The sequence below is a fragment of the Pseudochaenichthys georgianus genome, chromosome 2, assembly GCF_902827115.2.
Source record: "Pseudochaenichthys georgianus chromosome 2, fPseGeo1.2, whole genome shotgun sequence".
Lineage (NCBI taxonomy): Eukaryota > Metazoa > Chordata > Actinopteri > Perciformes > Channichthyidae > Pseudochaenichthys > Pseudochaenichthys georgianus.
The window spans coordinates 2,961,479-2,978,536 of NC_047504.1; the positions used below are offsets into that span (position 1 = coordinate 2,961,479).

General features: G+C 40.6%; 1 protein-coding gene across 1 annotated transcript in view; it reads right to left on the minus strand.

Moving 5' to 3' along the window:
• Window positions 1-644: 644 nt before the first annotated feature.
• Window positions 645-17,058, minus strand: part of mdka (midkine a) — a 32,202-nt gene continuing 15,788 nt past the window's right edge. Inside the window, exons 2-5 of the mRNA XM_034096288.2 lie at window positions 10,008-10,087; window positions 8,978-9,145; window positions 1,635-1,796; window positions 645-1,150 (exon numbers count right to left, since the gene is read on the minus strand). Coding sequence (XP_033952179.1) covers window positions 1,122-1,150; window positions 1,635-1,796; window positions 8,978-9,145; window positions 10,008-10,086 — 438 coding nt within the window. The 5' untranslated portion in view covers window position 10,087 and the 3' untranslated portion in view covers window positions 645-1,121. The remainder of the gene's footprint in view (window positions 1,151-1,634; window positions 1,797-8,977; window positions 9,146-10,007; window positions 10,088-17,058) is intronic.

Consider the following 17,058-nt stretch of genomic DNA (forward strand, 5'->3'; position numbering starts at 1 on the left):
ACACTTCACAGTTGTTTGGGACACATTTGTACTTCTACTGTGGGGAAATGGACTTATAAGTTACTACTGCACCTAATAAGAATAACAATCACCTCTTAAACTTTATTGCACGTCATTTTATTTCCAAATGCAGGTTTTAGGGCTTGTTAACATAGCATGACATTAAAGTCACTAATGTGTCCGCGGGGGCGTTATAAACGTTGAGTCTAATAGAACCAAAAGCTCCGCACAGTGAGAAAAGATCCATCCCATCTCCACACATTTTTGACATTTCACAGTGTAATATCATTGATTTAGCAAGGGTCACACGGTGGTGAGAGTAATCTTATAGTACACATTGTTCATGACTATAATGCATTATACGGCAATCTAAAATGACTATGTAAACAACCATAAAACTACAATACACTATGGGAAAAAGCCATTATTAAATGCTTTATAATGTGGAATGATTGAATTCTGATTGTGCAGTGTCATGCCTAAAATAACAAGTTGATAAAACCTAACTTTTAATATAAGACGCTTATAATGCACTAACATTAAGTAAGAATGTTTATGGTTGTTATGTACATCATCATCCTAAGGACTACTTCACTCATGGAGGCATACATATGACATAAAGTGATAAAAACCATAGTCTTGAGTTTATTCTCAACTTCACTTTATTCAAACCTTGGAAAGCAGTGTCAACATTTTGTTCAGTTAGTCAGACCTTTCTTTATCTTTCACTTGCTGTCTGTGTATTGTATTATTATTATAAAATAACTTGGGGCTTGTGTGGTCCCTAGGCAAATGTATAACTTATATTCTACATTCCCTTTCATCTACAAGTCACTATGGTGAGAGATTAAAATAAGAATGTGTTGGCTTGAGAAAGAGAATACATTTTTTTAAATATCTCAATAGCTTGGTGGTCTTAAAAATGCAGTCTGAAAAATTCTGTTTGAAAACTGGCTGATACAGGTCATGATCACTCTATTAGTCCTAATCTAGAGATGAATGCACATTTACAATTTGTAAAAAGTCCAGATGAAGTGTGCATTCAAAATGGTGTACAGTATAATACTCAGGCTATAAGTGTAGAAGTGTAGGGGCCACAGTGAGAGGACAGCTGCTTCAGACTAGTTTCCCTTGGCTTTTCTCTTCTTTCCTGAAAAGAAAAGAAATTATACCATTATTTCACCAAATGCTGGTCTGTTATTGAACATGGAATAGCATAATATATTCAATTCAAACAGCTGTCTATCATTGGGAAAGTATTTATTGTGTACAAGTGCTGCTAGGTTTCATCATCAAAATTTGAGGACTTACATGGCTTATAAACCCGACTTTTCATCTGCGCTGACTATGATATTTTAAGTGAAATGTCTTGATGGCCTCAGTGACATCTGGCATTCATCACTGTCAGTATGATATGATTTATGCCATCAAATCAACTAAACAAAAGTCATTATTATTAGCCTCAGCAATACTTGACTGTTTCCTGTTAATGAACACATTTTGCAAGATGACACGCCAAATTAAGATGACGACCAGGTCAAACGTTTACCTGCAGAATCACTTTACAAATATGCAACGATCTTCAATCACCCAAATACAATGTTTTTCATTATGACGGTGAGTGTCAGTCTTACCTTTGGTTTTCGTCTTGGTTTTTCCAGAGCAGGGTTTAGAGACAGAGATAGTCTGTTCACACTGTGAATCATACAGAGCCTTCTTCAATGTCCCTGTTCTGGTCCGCGAGCCAGAGCTTGGATTACACTCTCCCCAGCTGCCGAACCGATACTTACAGTCAGCTAGAAGGGAGAGAAGATTTGTGAACACAGAAATTAAGGCAGTACAAACAGACATATCACATATTTAGAATATACATTTCATTCATATTGCTCATTAAACAGATCTCACTGTTGCGCATATATGTAACAGCTGATCTCAAAGCACAACCTGACCTATAGCACTACATGGGTCTGCACTGATTCATGATTAATTATTATCCAGAATTCACAGAAAATATGTTTTATTTAGCTGTTGATCATGCCAATTGGGATTGACCATGTCTTACACTGATTTTCCTTCAAGGTATAATTCTGTTTTGTTGAAAAATGCATGAAGGCATGGTAGCATTGCAGCAATGGTAGCTTTGTTTATGCTCTATTTTTTTAAACATCCCTCCATATTTACAAAGTGTAACCTGCACAGAATATCATTAAAGGCATATATAATTGTTAAAGGTGGGGTAGGTAATTTTGGAGAAACCAGCTCGAGTGCGCTAGAATTTGAAAATACACAGCCGGAAAAAATCTGCCACTTCCTTACATAGCCCCTCCTCCAACACACACGAACGAGCACATGACCAATGAGGGCACGAGATAAGATGGAAGGCTGACAGGCAGGTAGGCCATCCAGTTATTTTAGCCGGGCCGGCTCAGATATATATACACTGAACAAAAATATAAATGCAACACTTTTGTTTTTGCTCCCATTTTTCATGAGATGAACTCAAAGATCTAAAACATTTTCTATTTACACAAAATAACCATTTCTCTCAAATATTGTTCACAAATCTGAAAAAAATCTGTGATAGTGAGCACTTCTCCTTTGCCGAGATAATCCATCCCACCTCACAGGTGTGGCATATCGAGATGCTGATTAGACAGCATGATTATTGCACAGGTGTGCCTTAGAATGGCCACAATAAAAGGCCACTCTGAAACGTGCAGTTTTGCTTTATTGGGGGGTCTGGGGGGGGGGTCCGAAAACCAGTCAGTATCTGGTGTGACCACCATTTGCCTCACGCAGCGCAACACATCTCCTTCGCATAGAGTTGATCAGGTTGTTGATTGTGGCCTGTGGAATGTTGGTCCACTCCTCTTCAATGGCTGTGCCAAGTTGCTGGATATTGGCAGGAACTGGAACACGCTGTCCGTATACGCCGATCCAGAGCATCCCAAACATGCTCAATGGGTGACATGTCCGGTGAGTATGCTGGCCATGCAAGAACTGGGATGTTTTCAGCCTCCAGGAATTGTGTACAGATCCTTGCAACATGGGGCCGTGCATTATCATGCTGCAACATGAGGCGATGGTCGTGGATGAATGGCACAACAATGGGCCTCAGGATCTCGTCACGGTATCTCTGTGCATTCACAATGCCATCATTAATGCACCTGTGTTCGTCGTCCATAACATACGCCTGCCCATACCATAACCCCACCACCACCATGGGCCACTCCATTCACAACATTGACATCAGAAAACCGCTCACCCACACGACGCCACACACGCTGCCATCTGCCCTGAACAGTGAAAACCGGGATTCATCCGTGAAGAGAACACCTCTCCAACGTGCCAGACGCCATCGAATGTGAGCATTTGCCCACTCAAGTCGGTTACGACGACCAACCGGAGTCAGGTCGAGACCCCGATGAGGACGACGAGCATGCAGATGAGCTTCCCTGAGACGGTTTCTGACAGTTTGTGCAGACATTCTTTGGTTATGCAAACCGATTGTTGCAGCAGCTGTCCGAGTGGCTGGTCTTAGACCATCTTGGAGGTGAACTTGCTGGATGTGGAGGTCCTGGGCTGCTGTGGTTACACGTGGTCTGCGGTTGTGAGGCCGGTTGGATGTACTGCCAAATTCTCTGAAACGTCTTTGGAGACGGCTTATGGTAGAGAAATGAATATTCAATTCACGGGCAACAGCTCTGGTGGACATTCCTGCTGTCAGCATGCCAATTGCACGCTCCCTCAAAACTTGCGACATCTGTGGCATTGTGCTGTGTGATAAAACTGAACATTTTAGAGTGGCCTTTTATTGTGGCCAGCCTAATAATCATGCTGTCTCATCAGCATCTTGATATGCCACACCTGTGAGGTGGGATGGATTATCTCGGCAAAGGAGAAGTGCTCACTATCACACATTTCTTCAGATTTGTGAACAATATTTGAGAGAAATGGTTATTTTGTGTAAATAGAAAATGTTTTAGATCTTTGAGTTCATCTCATGAAAAATGGGAGCAAAAACAAAAGTGTTGCATTTATATTTTTGTTAATGTAGTATAGTATAGTACAGTAAAGTAAAGTATAGTGTATGGTATGTTATGCGTATGGTATGTTATGGTAATGTATGCTTTGGTATAGTATAATATTGTATAGTATAGTATGGTACGTTTTGGTATGGTATGGTATAGTATCGATTTGTATAGTAAAGTATAGTATAGCATAGTATAGCATAGCATAGTATATTATAGTATAGTATAATTAAGTATAGTATATTATAATATAGTATAGTGGGGTTCAGAATCTCCATTGTGTGACCAGTCTCTGGATAAGGTGATTTGATGATTAGTTTTACTTCTATGGAACTTCTCCCAAAAATTGCCTCCGGTCCCTCTCATGCAGGATTTATTTTGCCTGAGGGCCAGGAGGAGGGGGGGAGGGGGGGGGGCGATCAAAAGTTGACTGACCTCAACCAGGCCAATCAATGCTCCACCCCTGCAACACCCACATGAGACCCCTGTCAAAACGCTGCTGCATCAGTATCAGCAAAAAAATATGCATTGTCCGTGCACAGAATGTAGATGCAGGGATTATATATTTTCATACTCAATGCTGACCATCCTGGATATCTGAGGCAACATTATGCCATGTGGTCAGTCACACTGGCGTGCACATTGAAATCCTTGAGTCCAACTTACACAAAAAGTGAATTCTGAATTCCTTACTCAAAATGTTTAAAACATAAAACCTACCACCACCTATCGTACTAAGTTTTCATTTTCACTTCCTTGTAGTACTTTTCGTTGTGTCTTGTAAATTGTGTTGAGGCGCTTTCATGTGAAAATGCACTTTAAGTTCAACTTGACTTGAGTACAAGCCACTTTGCTTTAGGCAACCACTGATCCAGTTTGTTCCATCTGAAAAAAATTGTTATGGGAAAAATAAGACATTAGCAGGTCTCCTCCAATTAAAGGAGAAAATCAACCTCCATAGCAATGCAACACCCATGGTCATCCTCTGAGCTGTCCGAGACATAAAGTATGTCATGAACATTTGAGGCTGAATCTTGAGAGTTGAATCATCCCAGACACAGTGTCAACACAAATTGTATGGTTGTAGCCAGACAGAGGTATGTGTTTATGAAAGGGGACTGCTGCAATGTGTTGCATCATATGTTACAGGTGCTTGCAGCTACTGTTTCTGGACTAACATGCTGGGGATCATTCAGGTAATGAAGTGGTTTGTCTTAAAGGGGTCATATTCTGCTGATGGTCAGGTTCATTTCAGTATGTAGTGTCTCTACTTTAAAGAGTCCTCTCCTGCTAATGTTCAGGTGTATATCAGTATGTAGTGTCTCTACTTTAAAGAGTCATCTCCTGCTGATGTTCAGGTGTATATCAGTATGTAGTGTCTCTACTTTAAAGAGTCCTCTCTTGCTGATGTTCAGGTGTATATCAGTATGTAGTGTCTCTACTTCAAAGAGTCCTCTCCTGCTGATGTCCCAACCCAGTCTCACGGCATTTCGTGTTCACCAACACGATTTTTAATCTATTGATTCGTGTTCACCATCACGATTTGCCCCTTTTTTTCGTGTTGCACAGCACGATTTTAAAAGCAATGTATTTCTACTGGTAACGTGTTTCGTGCCTGCAGCACGTCTTTTTCTCCGGTCGGGTCGTGGAAGACCGGAAGCTGTGTGGTTCATAAAAACATGTTCTTACTCAATATCAAGCCACAATTATTGCTTTTATTTTAAATCGTATAATTTCGGACTTTTGTTTCCGTCTGTGAGGAAAATAAATGGGGCTCAGAGCCTCAGGATACTGAAATCTGTATTTGTTATTCTTTTCAAAATAACACACTGTTATTTACTCACCAATAACACACAATTATCCTTGCTTTTATTTATTGGTTTAATTCCATAATCTCGGTCTTTTTTGGTGTCCGTCAGGAACTGAATTTCAAAATAAAAATAACCGGAAACAGACGTAGGCCTATAAGGGACATTTCGAGCATCATTGCGATTGTCAACATTTCTGAGTTTAGGATGGCCAAAGACACTACACTACCCATAATCCCCAGCTATCGTTTAGGACTACAGTCCCCGTAAGGTTACCAGAGCGTCAAACAGCTGTGTGAAATGGAACGAAACCACGCCAGATTATCCAAAACTGGAATCGAACGCCCCCCCAGAACTACACATGCTGGCTATTGAGTTTCGCAAAATGTTCTATGGGACGTCTCTACTGAACGTTTTCGTTTTTCCCACAATTAGAAGTTGCCAGTATTAAACACATTGGTAAAACATATAATTAATAAATGGGTGAACATCGCTTGTGTCCATAATGCGCAGCATCAATATATAGCATTAATATATACCCACATGACAGCTCATTGCTACTTTGTAATTCTACTCCACTACAATTCAGAGGTTAACCTAATATTTTTACTCCACTGCATTTATTTGAGTTACTTTGCAGATTCTGATTAATTATGTGAAATATAAACAACCCTTAAATCAGACTTTAGTTACACCTGAGTGAAATTCAGGTAAGGTGATTGTCAAGTGCCAACAATCAGGAGAGATATTTGATAGTTGGTGTTTGAGAAGACTAAACATGTATCTGCAATTGACATGAATGGAAACAAGTAATAAAGTATATTCATTACTCGTTATTCTCTACTAATAGTTAATTAAAGACTGTATATTATGGCTATTTTGCACATCCCTTTCAAGATTTTCAAAGGTTTATTGACATATCATACACAACTACAGTGTAGTTATGCAATGAATGAAAAACTTGGGTCACAGCCTCACAGGTTCCTCAACAGTGCATTACAAGACATCTATCAATATGTGTGTACCTCCACCATTAAACTGTCATATTCTGCACATTTCTTATTCTATCTACATACATAAGAGTATAATTAATGTGTATAATATCAGTTAAAATAAGTGCTTCAACATAGTTAACATTGCAGGAAAGCAATATATTAGACGTTAATTACTTTGTCAGGCTTAATATTTAATGTTTAAATAAAGGTTAATCCGTCTGTGTACATCCTGCACTAAACTGTTTTATTGTAGAGATCACTTATAGTATCTAATTGATTTTTTATATTCTATATTTCTATATTTATACTTTCCCCCTATGAAAGTATGTACTCTTAAAACAATAATTCAATAACGTGCTTTAACCACTAGGAGGTGCACACAAGGTGCACACAGCCATAATAACTTTGTATTATTAGTGTGTATGTACAACATCTGAAGATGTATAGTTTTATGCATGCTTTCACATAATTTTACAGCATATTGCTATACTATTTCAGACTCAGTATTTACATTCTTACATTCAAAGAAAATCAGTAATATCTTTGAAAACTACAGTCCTTTTCTATCAGCTGTGCACCGTTATGGTGTAAATATAACCTATCTATGAATTAGATCAAATGTAAAAGTCAGCCGAATTAGTGTTGATACTGCAAGGAGACGTATTGTGTGAAGAGAAATTGAAGATGTTTTTTAATTGTTGATATATTTATGATCCACGTCAAGTATTCAGTTTCGGCGCCATTTCTTCCAGTTTTTCCAAAGGTCTTCTCATCAGGGCTCTCTAAATAAAGAACTACGGCAGATCTGTAATATGTAATGCAGCCGAACCGTGTATTACAATGCCGTTATGTGATGACTTTCAAAGACAAAAGCAAGAGCACTCGGAATTAAGTATTATTTTATTCTTTTAAAATGTTTTCCGGATTTCATATAATATAAACACCAAATCCCAGCATGCATTGCGGCTAACACATCCAATCAGCGAGCTTAAAACCATAGCTGAGGATCTTGGGTAATCGCTCGAAATGCCTACGTCTGTTTCCGGTTATATTTATTTTGAAATTCAGTTCCTAACGGACGCCAAAAAAGCCCGAGATTATGGAATTAAACTAATAAATAAAAGCAAGGATAATTGTGTGTTATTGGTGAGTAAATAACAGTGTGTTATTTTGAAAAGAATAACAAATTAGAAGGAAAAATAGATTTAAAAAATACAGATTTCAGTATCCTGAGGCTCTGAGCCCCATTTATTTTCCTCACAGACGACAACAAAAGTCCGAAATTATACGATTTAAAATAAAAGCAATAACTGTGGCTTGATATTGAGTAAGAACATGTTTTTATGAACCACACAGCTTCCGGTCTTCCACGACCCGACCGGAGAAAAAGACGTGCTGCAGGCACGAAACACATTACCAGTAGAAATACATTGCTTTTAAAATCGTGCTGTGCAACACGAAAAAAAGGGGCAAATCGTGTTGGTGAACACGAATCAATAGATTAAAAATCGTGTTGATGAACACGAAATGCCGTGAGACTGGGTTGGATGTCCAGGTGTATATCGGTATGTAGTGTCTCTACTTTAAAGAGTCCTCTCCTGCTGATGTTCAGGTGTATATCAGTATGTAGTGTCTCTACTTTAAAGAGTCCTCTCCTGCTGATGTTCAGGTGTATATCAGTATGTAGTGTCTCTACTTTAAAGAGTCCTCTCCTGCTGATGTTCAGGTGTATATCGGTATGTAGTGTCTCTACTTTAAAGAGTCCTCTCCTGCTGATGTTCAAGTGTATATCAGTATGTAGTGTCTCTACTTTAAAGAGTCCTCTCCTGCTGATGTTCAGGTGTGTATAGACCACACTACCCACGTAAAAGAGTTAATTTAACTGAACTAATTCTAGTTGCAGATTAATTTGCACAGAAATAATCACCATTTCAACTCTCGTGTGTGTGTGTGTGTGTGTGTGTGTGTGTGTGTGTGTGTGTGTGTGTGTGTGTGTGTGTGTGTGTGTGTGTGTGTGTGTGTGTGTGTGGTGTGTGGTGTGTGTGTGTGTGTGTTGTGTGTGTGTGTGTGTTGTGTGTGCGTGTGTGTGTGTGTGCGTGTGCGTGTGCGTGTGTGTGTGTGTGTGTGTGTGTGTGTGTTTTACCTCCAAACTCTTTTTTCCAGTTGCACGGTACCCTACATTTCATCTTCTTGTTCTGCTGGTCACATGACCCGTCCCTAAACCCTGCTCCACAGTCCCCGTTGCTAGGGACACAGTTGCCATAGCGCCAGTCAGTGCATTCTGACCCGGACTGCGATGGTTTATTTTTCTCTGAGGATGGAATAAAATGCATAACCAGTTATTACCTAAATGTGTAGCAGAGGTTGTATATTATTAGACATGTGTTTGTGTTGATTTCTATAGGGTGTTCTCTCTTTAGCCAATAGAAAACATGCTATTAGCAGCTTGGAAAACATCCCGGTTAATGAGCTGTGTGGCCATGCAGCAGCTGAGTGCATCACAGTGTAAGGGTTCTGTGTCTGTCTACAAACATAATGTGCACTGAAACTTATGGAAATGGGAACAGGTAAGAGTGGGTGTTTGTACTTTTAAAGTGCTAAAATCTTCACCATATCACTCTCTACGCTAGTTAGTTAGCTTATATGCTGAAAAAAACATGACAATACAATACATTTCAGAAGATATTTATGCAAAACAATACATATTTATGTATTGTTTTGCATAAATATCTTCTGTGACATATCGTCGTAACTGTGACTCTTCAGTGTTAAAAACGATTTACTTATGTGAGTTAATTTTTTTGATGCCATATGCAAAGGAGAAAAGCAACTCATTTGTTTTTCTTTTACTTCAGCCAACTGTTCATTGCATGTTCTCTTGATGAACAACAGCCAGGCTACCTATGTTACCCTACCCTGATTCCAGCTTTTATGCCAAGCTATTGACTATGCTAGGCTAACCATATTGTGAAAATAATTCTGTACTTAACACACAGTCAAAAACAAGGCAAATACACATAGTATTTTCAAAAATGTTCTTTACTTTATTATTGATATCACTGTAGCTGCTATTCACAGGGTCCTCATTCACATGTAAATGGAAAAATATGAATTCATAACAAGTTTGGGATACTAAATATTAAAAAAGGCAATTTTTAGATGAAGAATCGTACCTTTTTTGTTTTTTCCCCCAGCAGCGCTGACAGAGATGACAGTGAGAAACAGCAGCAGCAGCAGCAGCGCAGCCCTCATCCTGTAAAAGAACACACAGCAGAGGCAAAATCAACATTAAAAGCTTCACCATTAAGTGTTGACCCCACATTGAAATCATTATCTGCTCCTCGAACAAAATCACAGCTCATTACAATCCGACAGGGGACTGCTGAACAACACCTACATTATATTATATATCCTTTCAGACATCCTATGTGCACCATCAGGTTTGCTTTAAACACTTTAACTTCTGCTTGTCTTTAGATATAGCAATAATCACATTCTACATGTTGTGTTGCTTAGTGGACACAATCTGACCCTAAATAAGATGTTTGTCCATTATCCAAGACACAGCTCATGTTGTTGCAATTAAGAAATATCCGTGCTGTGACATGTTCAAGGTATAAAGCTGTGTTTCAATGTATATAGCTCAATACCTTAAAAACACCTACACTTCCACTATATTTGCTATCATGTAAGGGATTTCTTTCCGTTTCAGCTGCTTTTTGTTGACATTTAACTCCTTGTGTTGGCCGGGTAACGGTTCACTGCACTGTATATTCTCTTACACCATGCTTTCCACCACCATCTTCCCACACCACTTGCATATCATTCTGATCAAGACATGAGCCATAAGCACAGTGATCATGAAAGCGAATCAAAGCTTAAGATCAGCCAATCACTACCAGTTGCTCCTGTTCATTACTAGAAAGCTTTGTCTCGCTGCACACCAAAGTTCCCGACATGATTCTGAGTTTAGACATGAGATGAAAAGGCCAGCAGAAGATGTGTTTGACATTTTCTCTCTCCATGAAACTCTTTTATCTTCAGGCTTGCCAACAGACATCATGAACTATCTCCAGCTTTGACTCAGCGCCCTGCAGGATCTGCTCACTCAACCTAAGGTGATCTGTACAGAAAACTATTCTAATGAGTGAGAAATTGAGATTTTGAGTGAAATTGAAATTGAGTGAGAAATACAGTCTAATTTTCACATTGTGTGAAACTCATCATGGAGGGCTCCAGATAAAGATGAATAACTGTTCCTTTTACTGTTGAGCGTTAACCCTCAAGTTCTAAATGTAGGGGATAATGTGCAATGAGACGGTCACTAAAGAAAAAATAACCCCCGGCAGATATATTATATATCCACTAACAAGTCCTTAAACACTGCAGAACTCAAACTGTTAGTTTATTACACATTATTTAAACACTAACAGGAACAACAGAAGAAGACAGACAGGAATAAACAGTCATAATCTGTGTTTCACTGTGCTCAAGATCCTCCAAAGTCAAATTAAATTCCTGCTCTGTGTTATTATTAGTCCAATAACGGCGTTGACCAATCAGAGGGTCAGGGGTGTAATCCCCACCTGCTGCGGTCAACTTGTCCAACTTGCTGGCATGTACGGTACAATTGTCAGTTTAACAACATATACTATTTATATTCCGTTGAACAGGATAATCTGCAGTACATGCAGAGCCGGCCCGACCCATTAAGCGACATAAGCGGCCATTTAGGGCCCCGCAGTCACTAAGGGGCCCCCTAGCAACAACAACAAAAATCTCAGTACACAAACACGTGATAAGTATGTTTAATTAATTGTGTCAATATGCCTAGGTTACCTACTCTCAAAGTCATTTATTATATTATTGAGTCAATAATATAATACATTAACCGTGCTTTACCTGAACCTGAGTGATCATGACAGAGAGGACGGCAGGATTGTAATTTCCCGTGTTCAGTGAATGCAACAGAGGCAAGACACCAGACCAACCAGAGAGTTGAATGGAAATAAACATCTGTCTTATTGGCTGACAGGTACCTATCCTGTGAGCTGTGACAATGTTTAAAATAAACTGTCAGTCGGACTCAGAGTTTTTGAAGATGGACATAAGACATGTTTTTCTTAAAAAAGACGACAATTCTCAAGTGGTGGCTCACACAACAACCCCAGAGCCACCACTTGAGCCAGGTAAACAAGGTATGTAAATGTCAGTAAACTTCCAAGTTATGCGAACATGTAAGCAAAGCATAAATTACAGCTACGTTGACGTTACTTTGAATCGCGGGGGTAAGCTAAACCGTTAGCAAGTAGCTATAGCTAGCCAGATATATTAAATAAACACTTTGTCATACAATCTAAATTAGGGATGTCCCGATCACCTTTTTTTGCTCCCGATCCGATTCCGATCATTTGATTTTGACAATCTGCCGATACCGATTTTTCACGATCCGATCTTTATGCAATGCATTAAGAGAAAAAAAAGGTAACATAACGGCTGGTCATCGAACGAGATGAATTCAGCTATCTTGGCTGTTATTCTTTTGGCCTTTTCACTGTTCTTGGGCAGTTTCTCTTTCCTTTTAGAAGTCTCTGAAAGTGTCGGTTGTTTCAGTGCCGTTACCTGAGTGGCCGCTGTGTACTCGTCGTGTTGTTGTTGGTGTTTGTTTCTCAGGTAGCGTATTAGATTGGTCGTGTTTGAACGTAGCTCTGTTCGTTCCACCACGTGGAACCTCCGCCTTGCAAACACTGCATCTGGCTGTTACACCGCTTTCAATTTTATAATACTTCCAAACTCCTGACATTTTCTCTGTCCCGACTCCCGAGTCACCAGCTGAACGTAGCCTCTCGTTAGCTTACTGCTACTATTAGACACTGCGCCCACTCTGTTGCCAGCTTTCAGAGAAATAAGCAACCAGGGGGGTATACTACGAAGCAGGAATTTTCGCTTAGGCCGGCTTCTCTTTTTAGCAGGCTAGATCTCCATGGTAACTTATGCTTAGCGGCTAACCTGGTCGGGACCAGGGGCCTATACTACGAAGCTGGTTCAACCTAACCTGGATATGTTTGAGTTAGCCGGTTGGCCTAATCCAAAACATACGCGCTCTCGCTAAACGGTCCTACGACGCGGGTTATCAAGTGGATCGCTCAAGCCAGCCGTGTCCTATCTAGTTAGGTGCGCGTTCACATGAAAGGGGTGGTATTTGGAGCATTCGACCAATCACAAACATGGAGAAGCGTACTGACAGCGCAGCGTCATACTTCCTGAATGAAAAGTCAACTATAATATTAGACATATGAAGAAGTTAAATTAAATATCCATGACTTAAACACTTTATCCAGGATCAAAGCCACATAGCTGCACCTGCAAGGTGAATACAGCTGGTAAAAGTGTTTTAATGCGTACATTAACAGGTTTATGATATCACTGCCCCGTCTCTAAGACACGATCTGACTTTAATTACATTTGACTCGAGTGTTTCGTCAACTTAATGTGTTGCTTAAAATAATACTTCTGCATACAGTATGTGACACTGTGAGTGTTGCACGGCCAGATACGGCTCAGCTGACTCAGATAAGGAGATATGATACATTATGAAGTGATATGCCGCGGACTGTACTTAATGTACTCTGATCCGGTTACTTATGTCGCGGCAGATATTTAAGTAAGCTTTCTTAACGCTAATGTTATAATAGTCCGATTGCTCTGAAGATGGGAGGTGATATTCTATTAATGTTCACGTTCACACAGTCGGTGATTTTTGCCGGCCGTCTTTCCTGCAACGGCAGCTTTTCTGTATTTCCTTTCTCCTGTAATATGACTTGATCGCTTTAAACTCCGCACACTGAGCTCTGATTGGTCAGCAGGCAGTGCTTTCACTGAGTTGAGCTCTTAGCCTGCAACCTAACCTGGTCCCGACCAGGTTAGCCGCTAAGCATAAGTTACCATGGAGATCTAGCCCGCTAAAAAGAGAACCAGCTTCATAGGACCGGAAAGCCGGAGTTTTCCCTGAATTTAGCCGGCTAAGCGAAAATCCTGCTTCGTAGTATACCCCCCTGGTTAGGTTGCAGGCTAAGATCTCAACCGGCTAACTCAAACATATCCAGGTTAGGTTGAACCAGCTTCGTAGTACAGGCCCCTGGTCAGTTGGGAGTCAGAGGCCATCAGAGGCAGTCGGGCATTCGCGGCGCCCTACTCAGGTTGGTGTGTCCCGCACCGTCGTCTCTTTACGGCACATTTCACACCTCCCACCTTCAACATGCTGAATCGGCCGCGGGAGGCCAAAGAAAGTCGGGACAAATAAATCACTCTGATTGGCTGTTCAGCTTAGCGAGTCAGTGCATGAGAAGCGAAGCGGAAGTGAGGGACCAAAACAAACGATTAAGAAGGCACACACAGACAGTTCATCTTTTTGATTTTCATCTCACCCGGACGCAAGAGCTTCTTTTTTATGTTTACATGTTTTCGATCGACGAGAAAGAGTGAAAAAGGAACCCAGACACTATTTGTTGTTTGTTTATATCACGCAGCCTGTTCTTCTTCTCTCTGTGTTTGACTGTCTTCCGGTTGTTGCCTCTTTTGAATGACGAATACACACTACCGCTGCCTGCTGGTAAGGATAGTTATTGCCACTCGTCAACTGAAGTCTTTGCGGTGTGTTCATAGGCGACGCAGCAGACGTAAAAGTCGGGACGCCTTCGGTACGCGTTCTTTGGTCTCAGGTTGGTGTGTAGCTGCCTTAAGGCTCTGACACACCAGGTCGAAATCGGCCCTTTTCGTTAGTCGTACGACGAAGTGTGCCCTGTCGCCCAAACTCAATTTGGTGTGTCCCGCACCGTCGGCCGTGACACGCCTTATTTGGCCTTTCATGGCCAATGCTTGGCTGTTCAGCTAGCGAATCCACGGTGGCCCTGAAGTGCAAGACACCACAGCATTTCAGAAAACACAACAGCATTTCAGAAAACACCACAGCATTTCACATTCGACGGAAAGGGTATTCCTTAGGGAGAACACTTCTTGTTTGTGATTGGACAGAGCCATAGAAGCACTGCTATGATTGGTTGTTTTTGCTGCCAGTCAAGAAATGACGCTTCGTGATTAGCCCAACACATCAGCCGTTAGCTGTTAGCACACACTCAGAGCTCACAGCTCCTCATATCTGTTCAGAAACTGGACAAAAGTTAAACATATACAAACCACAGACTGTTTATGTCATGGCGAATACAGTCGCTGCTTTATGCATCCCATAATAAGGCACACAACAGAGAGCTACTACACATGTTTCCATTAACAACATTAGATATGATGATAGGGTGCAGAGAATACGTTTTTTGCAATAAATATTATGCATTTATTAAATAAGTATTTCTTTCTTTCTTCTCTCCGAGTCTGTAGCTTCATGATAAAAACACTTTTCCTTTTTTTACTTTTTTGGAACCAATAGGACACTTTAACAGTTATATTATCTGCACTGGCAGACGATGTGGGACCTGAGAGCTGCCAGCAGCGGGATGAACATTTGATACAGCTATTGTGCCATGACAATTATACAAACAGAGTTTAAAGTGCAGCAGAGACAGGGACAGAGGAGGGTGAGGGTCTGTCAGCTGGGCTCCTATAGTGTGAATAAGTACAGCTAGAGTACTGTGACGGCATTATATAAAACACTCTGGTGACAGTGAGAGTCACCGAGCAAATCACTGTAATAGATTCACGGTAAATGCACTCTGTAAGGGGTCCCTTACCATATCATTACACTCTTTGTTCCTGTCTGTGTGTGAAATAAAGCAGCTGTATGTTTGTCACGACAATCCAACTCACAAGTCAGAGCCCAGAAAACAAGTGATATTTCTCTTATGAGCCAAATCGACTGTATTCATTTACATTTCTGACCCTGTACCTTCCTTCTGATGGAGAGTATAGCATGTGGCTATGAAATAATCTACGTTACTGTTCTGCCGTTATTCTCCTCGTCTCTATGCCTGGCAGTTTGGCTAAAGCTACTTCCCCTCACAGTGGGAATAACAACCTTTTTTGAGACCAATTTAGCCTTAATTTAGATGGGGGAGATAGAGGGGCGTGTTAAGGGTCTGGGGGCCGGATTTCAAACCTGCGTCAGCAACATCATGGACTGTCAACTCAAGTATGCTGTGCTTTGGCCCCTTCACATCGAATTAGCATTAAAAAGAAAGCCACAAAAGGTACATTTAGGAATGATCAACTGCCCACACTGTGAAGCTCGATTCCTTAAATATGCATAAGTATTTGTCTTTGGGGGGGACTTAAAGAAGTGTCCCTTGTTTCTAGTAGTTAGCTGGCTTGCTGCAGTGCAAATGGTTAAATCATGATTAATACAAACAATATCTTGCATATTGGGTTTTTAGGTTCACAAATGCACTCCGGCATGTTTGAATGTGAAACAACACCACACATCCCCTGGGACCAGAGAACAGAGGAGTAGACCAGAGACTCAAAGCAGACTCCAGTTCTGTGGGCATTGCTGTCTGGGACAGTATTAGCATCATTATTGTGTGGTTCTGTAGCTCCTTTTTATTTGGTGGCATGGGTGTGGGAGCGTGTGACAGAGCTAGTTTCACAAATCAGTGGCTGACGGTTCGCTGTGGCTGGGTCAGAAGCCGTCGCCTTGTTGTAACAACTAGATGACGAGAGAACAAAGTTTCTGAGCACACTGTGCTGCCGTCGGTCTGCCAGCTACAGCAGAGTGCTCCATGAGTTATACGACCAACAGGAGGCAAGAGATAGAGTTAGGCAAGTGGTCATTATAAGTTATTATAAGTCAGTTTTTACATATTGTAAAGAGAAAGAATGAACTAGATGTTCAATATGATTTATTACGTTCTGGTTGATTTTCCAGAGAAAACTCATTGTCCAAAATCCAAATACCATCAAGCAAACTTCATACTTCATAAATAATGTGATTAAAATAATGCGCTAAATGGTTTGCCAAAAGTACTTAAAACAAAGTGCCAAATAATGTCATCAACTATAGAAGAATGCGTCAATAAGGTGTCTAATAATGCTGTCGGAAGACTGTAGGCCTTCCACCATCCAACGCAAAACATCACAAGTGTCTGGTCCATTTAATATACACCTGAACATCAGCAGGAGAGGACTCTTTAAAGTAGAGACACTACATACTGATATACACCTGAACATCAGCAGGAGAGGACTCTTTAAAGTAGAGACACTACATACTGATATACA